Below are 14,964 nucleotides of genomic sequence, written 5' to 3'. Positions count from 1 at the left end.
AAATTAATGATGATGTATTCAACTTCATCCCTAGTAAAGTTGTTGTATTCTGCAAGTACAAAATAATATTATACATTTTTTAACAAACAAATCCGGTCAATTTAATAGCAACTGAGTTGTTTGAAATTCGATATACTTGCAATATATTTTTATTTAAAATTATTGTGACTGAAGAATAAATAATAACGTAAATTTAAATTACAAAAAAAAACTGATCATATATCTAACATGTTTTTTATTCATTTTGTACACCAACAATTGTTCAATATTTTGTCTGGTCCGAGAATTATGATTTTTTTGGTTGAAAATAATTATAATTTACAGCAATACAAATAACAAACTTCACAACTACAATGTTTTTGATCATTTTACACAACACATTACAATTGATTATAATTATATTGTTTATTACCTGATCGTTTTATTTTATATGGTATTGACGTTTTTGGTCTATTGAGATAATGTGGAAATTCGTCAAACAACTTCGAATCAATGATTAGTTGGTTTAATTTTTCAAAATTTATTCCATTTGGTGATTCATAAGCTTCGAATAGGTCTCTTAGCATCGTCTATTGTTTTTAAAATAACAACTAGACATTAGAAAGTTTTCAAAAACAGTAACAACAAACTTTCCATTATTTTAAGAATAAAGTAGTGTAGTGCGTTAAAAAAAATCACTCGGTATTCAATTTTACAAAAAAAAATTTCATCCTCGACCTCTTCCCCATTCCCATTCTCATCCCCATTTTCATACCACCCCCATCTCTTATCTCTCATCTCTCTTTTTTCAGATAAATCAGCTGATTTTTTCGTTATGATAACCGGTGTCGATTTTTCCGTTTATGTACCAAAGCAAAGACATAGAAAATATGTCAAAAATATTTATCAAGGCTAACATTAATTTTCTAAACAATAATTTACATTTTGTACAAATCGCCAAGAATTTTACAAGATTGAATGTACAACCCAATTTATATAGAATAAATGAAACATATATTATTTCGAGAGGCCCAGCACAAACAACTTAATTAGTATTTTATCGGTAAAATGATTTTTTATTTACGCTTGTAATGGCCTCTAATGGATCTTGTTGTAAGGCTACTTCTATGTATTTAATAATTTCCTCCAATTTGAATGAATAGCCTGAAAATGAAAAAAATAACGAAATTAAGACAATTTGACCACGAAGGAATTGAAAATAATAATGTGTAAAATTATAACAATAAAAATATGATACTAAATTGTACAGTTCTATCAAAATGTATACATTTTTTTTAGAAAACTGATCATGTATCTTAAATTTTCCTATTTTTTTTTTGTACTAATTAAAAACAAAGTCCTCTTATTTTTTAATTTGTTAAACTGGTTTTTGAGTTAGGCGTTTGGTTAAAAAATAAAAAATAATTTACAGCTATATAAACGACATACTTGATTACTAAAATGTCTTGTCAGTATTTTTTGAAAATTTTACTTAATAAATAATATATTGAATATTTGTCTATTGTTAATTACTTGATAATATTATCTCTTTCAAATGATCAAAATCGAAAAGTGTCATTTGTTTTTTGAGTCCCTCTTTTAATTCTCCAATGCAATCTTTTACACCTTTCAAGGTTATGGTCACAGCACCATCCTCTGTCTTGTATATGCCATTTTGCTTTTCATATTTCATGACTACGTCACGTATAATTTCCTATTATTTTCAGAATAACAGTTAGACGTTAAAATGTATATTATAACTTGCACACAAAAATCAAAATGCCAAACTACCAGACATACTTTGAAGTTTTTTCTAGCCTAATAACATTGATTCCATAATGTATTTCTTAATGTTATTCAAATATTATTGTATTGTTTATCAGTGTAAATACAATTTAAATAAATTCTTCGGTGCCAAAATGGGGCGGTATTTTCTATAAGTCGTAGTTTATAAGTGATCGTTATACTTACACGTTCTCCGGGAGTCATGCCATAGCCAGCGCCCTGACATTGCAAAAAGTATGATGCCACGCAGAAAACAAGTACGGTATTCATTTTCAAATTATTAAACTGGGATTAAACTTTGGAATACTGTTTTACAAACTATTCGATAATAGTGCTTGTGGCGGTTTTATAATTTCACTGGAGTAGGTATTGTATCTTTTTGAATTACCGCAGTACTTTCTGTGAGAAAATATACTTGAGCAATGCAAACGGTTGGAAAAGCTTGTAACTATTAAGCTGTGCTATTTCACTGTAAACAAGAGTTGTTTACGAACGTTCTCGTTCGCGTTGTTTGCCATTTTACACGCACTGTCCTGCTGTTATTTTTCTAGAAGCACGAGTGCTTACTACACTTGCTTTAAAAATTGTTTATACACTGTAAACGTTTATCGATAGTGCCTTATCTGAATAATATTTCATACTTAAGTACTGTATCTAGAGCCATCTTTGGGTTGGTCTCCCACTAGGTCTAGACATGCCCAAGCCACTGTATCCGTTTAATTTTCACAAAGGCAACAACAACATTAGGATGTTTAAATAGGTCCCTTAAATCTTTGTTATGTCTAAACTTTATAAGTTTCTTGTCATCCCCTATGGTCGTAGCCCATGCACAAGGGTGCACTCATAATTAGTTAAGATGGGTCTAATATATTATGCCATGTACAATCTTACTTTCGATTCTCTAGAGAGTAGTTTTGATTTAAATAGTCTTAATATTGAGAAACAAGCCTGATTGGTGTTATTAATTATTTGTTACATCTCTTAGTGCATGTCATTTTTACTGTTAATTAGAGTCCCAAGCTATTTGAAGCTATTCACGCGTTCAAATGTGTATTGACCAATTTTAATATTATTAATAATACCACCTAGAATGTTTTCCTCTCTAGAAACTTTTATGTATTTCTTCACAGACAATTAATCCCATCTTCACCTCAGCTTAGATTAATTTCTTTGTAGTCTCAATCACTTCTTCTTGAGTCTCTCCGAGTGATCGCTATATCATCTGCGGAAGCGAGTATAGGGCTTCTATTTAATTCCACGAATCTAGTTTCTTCCATTATTCAACAGTGGATATTTATATAAAAATTATAATAACCCAGTTTATCCAATCAATTGATTTAAGGTCTTTCAAATGCTTTACGGTTATTGAAGAAATCTCATTTTTTTAAAAAATATTTGAAGGGCTGCTGGAAAAAAACATCAATGTCAGTTTTATTAAATTGTTGGTAATTCCGTTTTTAAAGTTTAACAACTTCCAAAATGACATTGCAGCAAGGGTTTGAGCGAGAGAAAAACACATGTTGTCGGAAAACTACATATATTTGAGTGAAAGAAAAAAAAATACATTTTACTTATACAAAAAATGAAAAATAAAATACAATCTCTGACCTTGATGAGTATTTCCCGTCACACGTTTTCTTCTCCCTTTATTTTTGGACAGGCAATGATCTTTCTGTGCAAAACCGATTCGTAGTTCGATTCCTTTGGGAACAAGCTAATAGACGGCACTACTATCTCATTTTCAAAAAAAATTGACATTGATGGTTTTTCCCCGCAGCCCTTCATTTCAAAAGGCCACGGATCTTTTGATTGACGTTATAAACTTCAAAGTTCAGTGAAATTCTCTTTTACCAAAAAAAAAATAGCTTAACAAGCATAACTATGCAGGTTGCTATAAGAGATTCCAAAATCACCCCTCCCTAAATGCTGTTACCCAAGGGCGGAAAAATCACAATTACCTTGAAATATCATTGTATGGTGATAATAAAAAATTATTCACATAGGTGGTGGTTTTATCATAACTTTAAAAAAATCGTCACCAAGTCATGCTGGCCTTGACATTCTAAAGACACCGTTATAAAAATGCAAGTTTAACGTGGATATCTAAAAAATAGACACGGTCTTTTGGCTTTGTACAATGTTTTTAACACAAACGAGCACTGTATTTCATTTATGCAAACAGTGCAAAATTTAAACGCGCATCGAATCGCACAAGTGTTTTTTTAAAGTAAAAGAATTATTATGTTTTCGAGTAAACGCTTAGGCAAGAATTCAGTAAACAATTATTTATGTATACTTAGCTAAATATTAGAAATATTTCGTTAAATTATTATTAGTTAGTCGATAATTTCTAAACATTTAAAAATCAATAAAGCTTCATCTTTATCTGGCAACAATGTGCCATTTTGTTTAACTTTAAAAGAAAAAGTCAATACACAATATTATCTTTACATGATTACATCTTTTATGATTTACCTATTTGTGGTTTTTTTGTTATGAAATAAAATTGCAAAAAAACATTGTCATTTTTTAACGGTTGGCGTTTAGTTATAAAACTGTGTAATTGGATAAAAAATGAAAGCAAAGAAAAAAAACAACAAATAAATAATTTATATTCCTATTAGTTATATTTTTCCATAGTGATGATACATAATAATTACAATAATAATAATAATAATATAAATATGAATTAATCAACATAATAATAATATGTATAACTAACATCAACTGTAAAAAACATAATACTAAATTTATTGAGTATATATAACGCTGTTGCCAGTACACAAACGTTAAAAATCATTTTTTCGGTAATATATAATTATATATTTTAATAAATTTGATGATTTTCATATTATTTATATATAATATGTATTTATTTATTCATCTAAATTGACAAAAAAAAAAACAAATATTTTTAACAATGATTTCATTCCGTTTGTCGCTTCGAAACGTTAACTGATTTTTTTTATTGTTATTATTATTATTTAATAACACATTTTTTTAACATTATTCCTAAATTAGATAAACATATTACATACGTTATTAATTTTTTTAGTAAATCATAATCGTACAATATTTTACATTATAATAAACCAATGCGATTATTTTTGTTTTCATCTTTTAGTCTTATACGATATAAATTGTAAGATTCGACTAAAAACAATTTTTTTTTTTATAATAATATATTTTCTTGTATTATTATTAATGCCGTCGTCGGTTGACATGATAACAGCTTTAATCAATTACACTATTAAACAGCTACTAATGAACAATAATTAAATCGAACGGACGGTAAACAAAATAATGGGGAAAAAAAAATACATTATAATAATATTATTATGAGCCCATATTTGTCACGAAACTAACCGCTTTTTAATTAACAGTAAAATAATTGATGTAAAATCGATTTTGCATTTTTTAATTTTTATTACATTTGTTTTTTTAAACCATTTCATTCAACCGGGTCCGTTCAATTTATAACAATATAATTTTTATTATAGTATAAACACAAACAAAAAACAAAAAAAAACGTTTGAGCAGTGTTTTTCGGTAAATATAATTATTATAATAATAATAATAATATTAGTATTGACATAATGATTTACCGTGTGCTAAATATTAGCTTACCAGACTGAAACACGTTCGTTTTTCAGATAATTACCGAAATAAATATTTAAGAAAATTAAAAAAAAGTCAATATTGATAGCGGAATACGCATATACATTTATATATTAATTATTAGAGTATTTTGAGTGTAATGCGACGGTTGGGTGGCTTAAAAAAAGATTGACAATAATAATTAGGTATTATTGCAAATATTTTTACATATTTGCTTATTATAATAAGCGTTTAAACAAAATTTAAAACGGTTTTAAGTCATTGTTGATTTTTTTACCAAAAAAAAAAAAAAGTCACCAAAACGGTATAATAATATTTGTATGATTTCTTTATATTGAATTTTATCATACAACAGTAATTGTTATTATCATTTGTCGGTTTTTTTTTTAAACTAAATTACATATAAAATATTGTTATTTCAAACAAATCTACCTAACCGTACGCACTGGTTGTTGTTGAGAAATTATTTTTTGACAATATACTATACCCGTAGAGTAGATATTATTATTATATATTTGATTTCAACGGGGAAAAAACATATTACTTAACCTATAAATAATTAGGTACTGTCGTTAAATTAATCTTAAATTAATCACTTTGGACTTTTCGCTCGTCACAAGTGTAACATACTGTAATATTATAATCAACTAAACATTATTGTAACTTTTCATACACATTAGTTTACACAGAGCTCGTTAAGAGCAAAGTACATCGACATAGTTAAGTCTTGAATAACAATTAAAAAAGCTCCTTATGTATATTCAATAAAAACGAACTGAGCTGGTTATGATGGACCGACAAATATTCTATTAGTATTAATTATTCATCTCTAAGTTAAACCATAAAAATGTATTTTTAAAAAATTCGCGTTTGTCAAAAAAAAAAATAACAAAATAATAATATTAAAGCAAAGCCAAACGTTCAATGCGCAAGTATGATAATAATAATTATAATAATCCTTTAATATAGATTTATAATATTAGTATAATATAATAGAATAAAAACTTAACAAAAATCAATAACATAAAAAAAAATGTAAAATACTTGTTTACATATTGTATACACTTAACAGCTAAATATTTGATTATCGTTAAATTATTATTATTATAATCTTGCAAGTATTTTATCCATTATTATTATAATGCGTTTATTAACGTTGGATTGCCAATATCGAAACGTAAATAAATGTATACCTATATACTTAATATTATTATTATCTATCTTAATTATTAAAATATACATCCGTCCGTTGAAATGTATTTCAATTTGGGATAGTGTATTGATTTTGTTAAAATTATTTGAAGAAATTCCATAACGACTTACACAACAACAACTATAATATTGTAAATATTGTTACTTTAAAAGGAAATACTTAACTTAATGCATAAAGGGAAGAAACCAAACGAAGGGGGGACGAAGCTATCGCGTTGAGCAGTAACGTCATGAGTTGGGATGACTGTGTTTCTTATTTTTTTTTTTTTTTTGGCACGAGAAGAAGACGGTATTATAAGAACATATAAATTCGGAACCATAAAAAATCATAGACACCGAAAAACTGAGACCACTTAAGCTTGGTCACAACCCAGCGAGTCACAACCGAAATTTTAGAATTAAAAAAAAACAACAAAAAAAAAATGTTAGGTTAGTGTATATTTGAAATTTATACTGTCACTGTCAATTGTCTCTGATGTTGATTGTTTTTTATTATACTGCGCCAATCGCTCTATATTCTAGACTTAAAAAAACATTATCCCTATAACAATAGTAAATGTAAGTATACGATAAATTTTATTTTTTTTTTTAGCTTTTTTTTTTTGTTTAAATATAACGAAACGATTATCTGTATTTACTCCACAGTTGTACAATTGTTATATTATTTTTATATACACACACACACACACATAATATTATAAGTATTACGGTTATAATATTTTTTTTACTCGCCATGCTGTCGTTTTTTAAGAGTAACTTATTATTGAGCAATTATGTTTCCATTTATCCCTCCCTCTCCTAAACCGCACGACCAAACAACAATAGTAGTGATATAATAATATTGCTTAAACTGTTTTTTAGCCGAAATTAAAACGAAAAAAAAAAACTCTTGGCTGCCTTCTTCGTGGCACAGCTCACCTGGCCCTTGATGGAAGGTTTTCAGAGACTCAACACTTCCAAACACTAATATTGTCAACGGATGTGTATGTGTTGTTTTTTGAACTACAGGACGGCTCGCGACTAAAGCAAATATTATTATATTTTTTTTAAATAATAGTAACAACAGCAGTTTTTTTATTTATAACAATAATATTGAGAATATAATATGATGTTAAAAAATCGTGATTTGATTGAGTGATTGCGCTAAGATCAGAGATTGTTCGGGATCGGATAAAATCCTATTCTTATCACTTTTATTTCTTAATAAATAATAACAATTATTATTATTATTGATTACGAATAATAACTACCGTGATGCTCTACCGAAAGCCGTTATTGTGATTATTATTTTTCCTTCGCCGGTTCAGTATAAAACAACAATTATTAATTACAACTAGGTACGCACTAGGTACTGTACGTTAATTACTATTATCGTACAACGGTTAAAACTATGATGTACACAATATTTCGGCGTACTTGCGCGCCTACAGTACCATTATGTTTGCACGCAAATCAATCGCAAGTCCGCGCGTTCTGGCACGGCCGACATCGCGCCACGCTACGGGGGAGGTACCTAGTGATTGTTGAGCGATAGCCGTGGCGCGAGTTGGCCCGGGCTGGGGGGGGTGCGATTGGATTTAAGCGCGGCTAGCGGAACCATGGGGAAAACGCCCTAGGGGCGATGGCTCGGGTGCGGCTGGCGTCAAACGCTGTCCACGCTGGTGAAACGCTCGCCCAACTCGTCGCACACGTGCTGGCCGGACGAAGGCGTCGGGCTCAGCGACCTCAGGGACGGCGGCCGGACCTCGTGCTGCTGATGACGGCGGTGATGCTGGTGATGCTGGTGCTGTCGCCGGTGTCTGTTGTAGCCGCCGCCGACGACACCGCCGCCACGGCCGCCGCCGCCGCCGCCGATTCCTCTTCCGCCGCCGCCGTGCCGGAACCGTTGCCGGCGATCCCTGCCCGACCGCCGCCGGCAACAAATGCAGCCCAACAACATCAACGCCAGAACCGCGGCCATAGTCAACACCGCCGACATCACCACGTTGTTCATGGCTTCCGGTTCAATCAAACCTGCGATGCAAACATGTTACATGATAAAAAAATGTTGAAACATGTTTGAAAAATATAAACACCGTGCTAAGACGTGTGTTCTTCGTACAGTACTTAAGCAACGGTGTGTATTTCAACCCAGCCGGGAGTAACCAACACTGTGACAGTAGATCTGGGTGTTAAAGCAAAAACCATAGGCGCAATTAGGGGGCTTAGGGGGTATTAGCACCCTTTTATGTATTAAAACCTCTGCTTTTTGCAGAATTGATTTCAGGTGGCTATCATACTTTGCATTACTTCTGCATCTTGTGAATGTTCTTTTAGTGCTTTAAGAAAAATGTTCATTTGCCATGGGGTTTCAATGAGAATAGACTTACAGGTTTGCCAATTAATTAACATAAAAAAAGTTATTGACACGTTTACAGAACAAGCAAAGCGTATAACTCTTATACTCTATATATTTTTGCTATAAAATTGAAATTAAAATAAACTTAAGTGTTAGTTATTATATTTTTATACATCCTTGCTCAAAAAAACCATTAACCTCGTTAATTTGAAAACCCTGAAAATGCAGAGCTAAGCCCCCCCCCCCCCAATTGTTTTATTAAAACTGCGCCTATGGCAAAAACTAAGGTTTAACTATTAACAATTAATTTTTTTAGTCGTGCAACTAATCAGAATCCCTTTGTATCGATAGCACAATCAATAATAAAAGTAAGTGATAATATTTTCACTAATTTCACTGAAGGTACTAGGTAGGTATTATGTAAAACATAGAGCAAATTATGTGTATTGCACGGTTTTAGTATAAATTTAATATTGCCGATTCTAAGTAGTTTTTTATCATCTTAACTCAACGCTTAGGAGCGTTTTCTTGGAAGTGATTTTATCGCCTAACGAGGTTCGCCTAGAAAGCGGTATATAATAGCTGTTATAGTATTGTTGTGTATTGTAAACCAAGTATAGGAAACCAAATATATAGCACGTATAATAAATCAGTCAGTCGCATACGGTTACCAAGATTGGTCGGGGGCAAACGAAATCGTTAAAATCGAATTTGAGAATATCGGTAACAGATGCCGGAAAAAAAAAAAGGATAATACAATATCAAATGCGCATTAGGTCGTTGACGAGTTGTTGGATTTCCTATGCCGACAAGAAAACAACGTTACTTATTTAGGCGATCGATACACCGTTTACTTCCGGCTGCTTCCGGCTAATGTCGTACCTACATGATGCGTTTGCCTAATACTCACAGTCGCTCTCGTCCGACTGATCGTTGGACCCGCAGTTCATCACGCTGTTGCACCGCAGCTGGTCGGATATGCAGAAGCTAGAGTTTTCGCACTGAAACCCCGGACAAGGGCCCGGCGATTCCAGCACTTCGGTCCAGACCGCACTGAACCCGGTGCCGTTTCCCGACTTGTCGGCCACCACAAAACTAGCGACAAAATACAAACAGTATATTATAAGAAATACAATTGGGCGTTCTCTCGGTCCGTACCTGATCCTGAACTGATTGGAATCGGACAAGAACTGCCACGGCCCGCTGGGTTTCTCGCCGCATAGCTCCAACGGCGGTTCGTCAATGGACGGCCAAAGCCTGACCACAGCCGTCGCACAGCCTCTGGCTGTAAACACACAAACACCAGATTTATAATCGTAACTTTGGTGTACCGTGGAAAAAACCTACTCGATGGATCTCCTTCGACCGAGAACGAAATGAAATTGAGCAGTATTTTGTAATTGGGCCTGACGTTTATGAACCAATTGCACGTCCTGCTCGGCATCCCCCTTTCCGGTGCAGTGTATTTGAGCGGGAAATTCGGACTCTGCACCTTTCCGGAATCCGTGTTGCTTATATTGCTGCCGCAGTCTGCGACGAAACAAAAAAAAAAAATCACCAAAAAGCATTAGCACAACCCAACCCGCAAACATATCAGAACGAATCACCTACCACCGAATATTGGCTTGGCCACGTCGAAAAAATATCTAGCTTTGAAACCGCTGTAAACGCCTTGGGAGTTGGTGTGCAACAGCACTTTCAAACCCAGAGCGCCCCGGTTGGACTCCAGCGGTCCGGGCGCCGTCATGCCGCAGTATCTGCCCACGATTTTCTCCGTATTGTCCTTGTAGATGTTGTATATCTCGACCCAGTCTTCGGTGCAAACCGTCACCCTAAACACACGGCAGGTCAGGTTAGGTCAGGTTAGGTCAGGTCGGGTCAGGTTAGGTCAGGTTAGGTATTGTCACCCACCCGAATTGTACAAGCGAAGTGTTCGCTCGGTCGGCTCTGATTTTGAATTGGTCGAATATCAGCGTGACCTGTTCGTTGGGGGTTGGCAAAAATAGGAACGTACAGTTTAACCCGTTGGGGTAGTTGGCCGGATGTCTGGGCGAATTGAAGTCACCGCGTTTCTTCGAGTCGCTGAGATAGCTAAAATGGCACGTGCCGTTCGGAGCCGCGGTGCCGGGTATCAGGTACTCTGTATTGTAGCGCAAAGTAATTAATTATATTATTATTATTGTTAAAATATTCATACTCACCGGTTTCGAACGTGTACTTGGCTTTGAAACCACGACCCTGCTGGTCTCCGCTACTGAAGACCATCGCCAGCCTGGCACCGTCGCTGACCAACACCTTTTCGTCCACTTCGTCGCCGCACATTTCGTAGTCGAACTTGTCGTACAGGTCCATGGCTTCTTGACCCTTCAGGTATATCTTTAGGTAGCCGTCCGTGCAACTAGTAAAAACAAACACAAACGTTTTGAAGCGAAACAGCAATGCAAAATGTAATGTTATGTTGTTTTACTCTTGGTCCGTTCGACGGGGTTTGGGAATGTCGAAAATGAAAAATTCCAGTTTCACCCTCTCCAGGTCTTGCGAGCCTTCCATGCCGTATATGAAATACCGGCAAACGATTTTCGGTATGTACGGAAACGGGAAGTTCGGACTGAATATATATCCGGACGAGGTTTTCTTGCTCAACACTTTTTGATCGCATTCCGTTCCCCGGATGTGTTCGCCGTCGTTTTTGCCGATGAAATCTGCAAGAATCGAGTGGTCAAAAATGGCGCATTACATATTTTAGTTTTGGAAACAGGTACACGCACCCAGTTTGACGAAGCTCTCGCTGAACTCGAACATGCCTTTGAACCCGCGGTTTTGCGTGTTCGTGGCCCTCTGCAGGGTCTCGAATGTTACATACAGCTCGTGGTCGGTAGAGTACACTACCAAATTCCGTTGCTGGCCGCAATGCTGACCGATGAGCGGACTGGTCGCGTTAGGACCGTCGTATATGTTGACAATGTCGAATGGACAACTGAAAATCGAAATTCGATGGTTAAAAAAAGCTCCGACTGTTTGGCAGTTAGGTTTGGTTGGGTTTGGTTGGGTTTGGTTAGGTTTGGTTAGGTTCGGTCTACCAGCGTCGTAGACAAACTCACTGCGGTCCGCCGTAGAACAGGTCGAAATCCCGAAATTCCAGCCTCACCCTCTGGCTGGGTTGCCCCAGGAACTGGTACGTGCATTTCAGCCCTTTCGGGTATATCCCGGGATAAGTGGGCGTCAGCACGTTTCCTTGCCTTTTGATTTTCGAATGTACGACGAACGAGCAAGGGCTGACGGGCGACGGCGTGCCCAATTGGAAATTGGCTGTGGACAATATTATTATTATTATTAAGACATCACGCCACGTGTGTAAAAATCACAGTGCCAGCAACACACTTACAGTCGTTCTGAAACGAAAACTGCCCTTGGAACAACGCCGACGAAGTGTTCTTGTCCGAGTAGAAACTAAAAGCTACTATCCTGTACAAGGATATCCTGTCCCTGGGCGGGATCAGGCCGCAATAACGTCCGCCGAACGGCGAGTTGATCAAATCTTCCGAGTCGACTTGCTGCACCTCGGAGTAGACGTCCACGTACTCGTGTATGCACCTGAAGACGAGCGAGTGTATGAAAATAAGAAAACGTTTGCCCGTTTTTGTCCACTTACTCTGGAGGAATGCTGCGCAGCTGAAAAGACGTGAACGACACGTAGGCTTTCTGATGCGATGCGGCCACGAAAGTGTACACGCACACCCTGGACTCGCCTGCGGTGTTGACGATTTCGGGCGCCCGAAAAGTGCCATTTTGGGGGCCGTTGTGACTGACAAACGTCTGATCGCATCCTGAAAAAATAAACGCCAATGTTGAACACGCCGGCGGTGGTCCAAGGGAATCCGTATATGTATACTAACCGGTAGTCACTCTCTGAACATTGGCTGTTCTCGACGACAACAACAACAACAGGAACCGGAACACCAAAAGTCTCCAACGGACATGCCAATAGTCTTCGGCCATGTTATGTCCTTAAAACAAAACACACCGGTTGAAGGTGTAAGAAAAATAGAGCGGCCAGTCGAGACGTTTCTGGTGTGGTGACTTACCATAGCGGCAAGGCAGTATGGTTTCGGCGGCGACGTCAAACTGTCATTCGAGAAATGCGCGTGCACAAACCTGGTTACAACGGCAAAACGTTAATAAAACAACAACAATATATTATTGGTAAAAACCCAGTAAATCCATTGAAAAACGTCCACTATTGAGCTTGTTCGTTGTTAAGCGGAGCTTAAAAGTGTGTTCGCTATTATATGCGAGTACAATCCATTATTGACAGCGATTGATAGTGTGCTCACTAATGATAGGCCACGGATACGCTCCCCTAATATCATGCACCTTTTGAGTCCCCTCCCCCACCCAGAGATCAAGTGTTAAGTGCGCGCCAATACTCGTTCAACAGCGGACACTTTCCGATTGCCCCCCCCCTCCGGCGGACGAGTACATATGTACTCAAAACTACCAGCTCCGTAATGACAATCACCCACCCGCAAGTGTATAGGCCGACTGAGTTCGACAAGCATAACGTGTACTTACGAATGACTCGCGCTAATCGGTTTTAACAGTCGTCAGCTGGTTTCCACGGCCGGCGGCCACTACCTTTGGCGTATTCCCATTGTCCGTATCGGTCGGTGCCAATATCTACCTGACGGCGGCCGTGTCGAGTACGACCTGGCGAGCGCGCCAACCCGTATCGGCGAGCGCGAGACGACCGCAGACGCGACGAACACTCGCTGCGGCGCGAAACTGGGTCACTTTTTCGCAAAACAAAATATGTCGTTTGAACGAGCGCGCCGACTAACGCCACTGACACGGACGCGTACGGTTTCGTTACGATAACGTTTTCGGGTACATGCGAATGTATGTGTGTGGACAGTTGTTCCGGAGATCCGGTAACGATCGTCCGGCCACCGCTCTGGCTCGAGATCCGGCGACAGTAGCTCTCACATACACGCACACACACACACACGCAGTCGAACACACCCGTTCTCGCGCCGCCGCCGCCGTCGTTCGAGGGGTGGCAGACGAGTGGTGACGGCGTTTGTACACAGAGTGCGTGTATTCCGCAGGGGAGGGGCTGTTCTCGCAACCGGGCTTGCGCGGCCTAGACGGCAGATCGAATTCACTCCGGCATTGCCCACGCCCGAATCGGTCAACAAACCCAAACAGCGGCAGCACGTTAGCGTACAGCGTTACGCGGATTCATCCCTAACCCTCCCTCCTTCCGGCTGTGTGCGCTTCCCCGCCACCATCATTCATTGCTTCGCGATCCGCCGTTTTTTTTTTCGACGAAAGTTCAACTCGTCTCCGCCGCGCGCCGCATAGCAGCTACGGTTCACCCCGAACAGAGGTGGCTGGAAGCTGTGCGCGTAATATCGTTATCAGCAATGCGGCGATAACGATAACGACTCTGCACACTCTATTCGACAACCAGAAGTCGACGATAATCTATCCAATAATATTCTATTGGAGGACACGATGTGGAATATACTTTTAAAACTAAAATTTGATCATTTTTCTGGGGCAGCGTCATGGCTAATTTTTCCAAAACCTAATTTAAATGTTAATTAGATAAAGCTATCAAAAGTGCTACAGCTTCTGATTAACATCCGTATGTGAACGGGTCACTATAATTTTTATTGAAGATGATGAATAAAATAAAAAGGTTTAAATTTACCAAAAATGTCTGGAGGGTTGCAAATTTGTGAAACGCATTGGACATGGGCAGACTGGCAATGGGAATCGACCCAAAATATTAGGACAGGGGATTAATACAAAGTGTTTAATAGGAATCCTAGTATGATAAATTTTAATATGAAAAATATTAATATGAAACTATTTAAGTTTACAATTACTAGAAAATTTCAATACATTTCGATTCGACTCATCTTATTTTCAGACCGATTTGTACGTTTAAGTATAAAATGTTGTATTTGAGCTTAGACATTTCGGTGGTAAAACACATTTTGTTTTACGAAAATATTTTTCGATAATTA

At 36.9% G+C, this 14,964-nt stretch overlaps 1 protein-coding gene across 1 annotated transcript; it reads right to left on the bottom strand.

Annotated features, from left to right (window-relative positions):
- Positions 1-6,844: 6,844 nt before the first annotated feature.
- LOC126843370 (cubilin-like) lies at positions 6,845-13,925 on the bottom strand. The gene is made up of 15 exons (XM_050580872.1): positions 13,505-13,925; positions 13,018-13,087; positions 12,829-12,939; positions 12,585-12,759; positions 12,318-12,526; positions 12,034-12,241; positions 11,701-11,909; positions 11,400-11,634; positions 11,134-11,330; positions 10,844-11,072; positions 10,544-10,764; positions 10,280-10,462; positions 10,091-10,217; positions 9,843-10,027; positions 6,845-8,607 (listed from the first exon to the last, which is right to left on the bottom strand). Exons 3-15 carry the CDS (start codon positions 12,929-12,931, stop codon positions 8,237-8,239), a joined length of 2,652 nt encoding a protein of 883 aa, XP_050436829.1. The 5' UTR covers positions 12,932-12,939; positions 13,018-13,087; positions 13,505-13,925; the 3' UTR covers positions 6,845-8,236.
- Between the last annotated feature and the right edge of the window lie 1,039 nt (positions 13,926-14,964).

Source organism: Adelges cooleyi, unplaced genomic scaffold (assembly GCF_023614345.1).
Source record: "Adelges cooleyi isolate 19-005CV unplaced genomic scaffold, UGA_ACOO_1.1 ACOO_flye_CR_arks_rails_tigmint_CR_PRNA_574, whole genome shotgun sequence".
Classification (NCBI taxonomy): Eukaryota; Metazoa; Arthropoda; class Insecta; order Hemiptera; family Adelgidae; genus Adelges; species Adelges cooleyi.
This window is presented reverse-complemented; position numbering and strand designations above follow the sequence as displayed.

Coding starts and splice junctions, on each gene's coding strand:
- LOC126843370 (XM_050580872.1), bottom strand. CDS start 12,931: ATGGCCGAAGACTATTGGCATGTCCGTTGGAGACTTTTGGTGTTCCGG. Junction 12,760..12,828: donor TGTTCAGAGAGTGACTACCG/GTTAGTATACAT, acceptor TTATTTTTTCAG/GATGCGATCAGACGTTTGTC. Junction 11,331..11,399: donor CCCCGTCGAACGGACCAAGA/GTAAAACAACAT, acceptor TGTTTTTACTAG/TTGCACGGACGGCTACCTAA.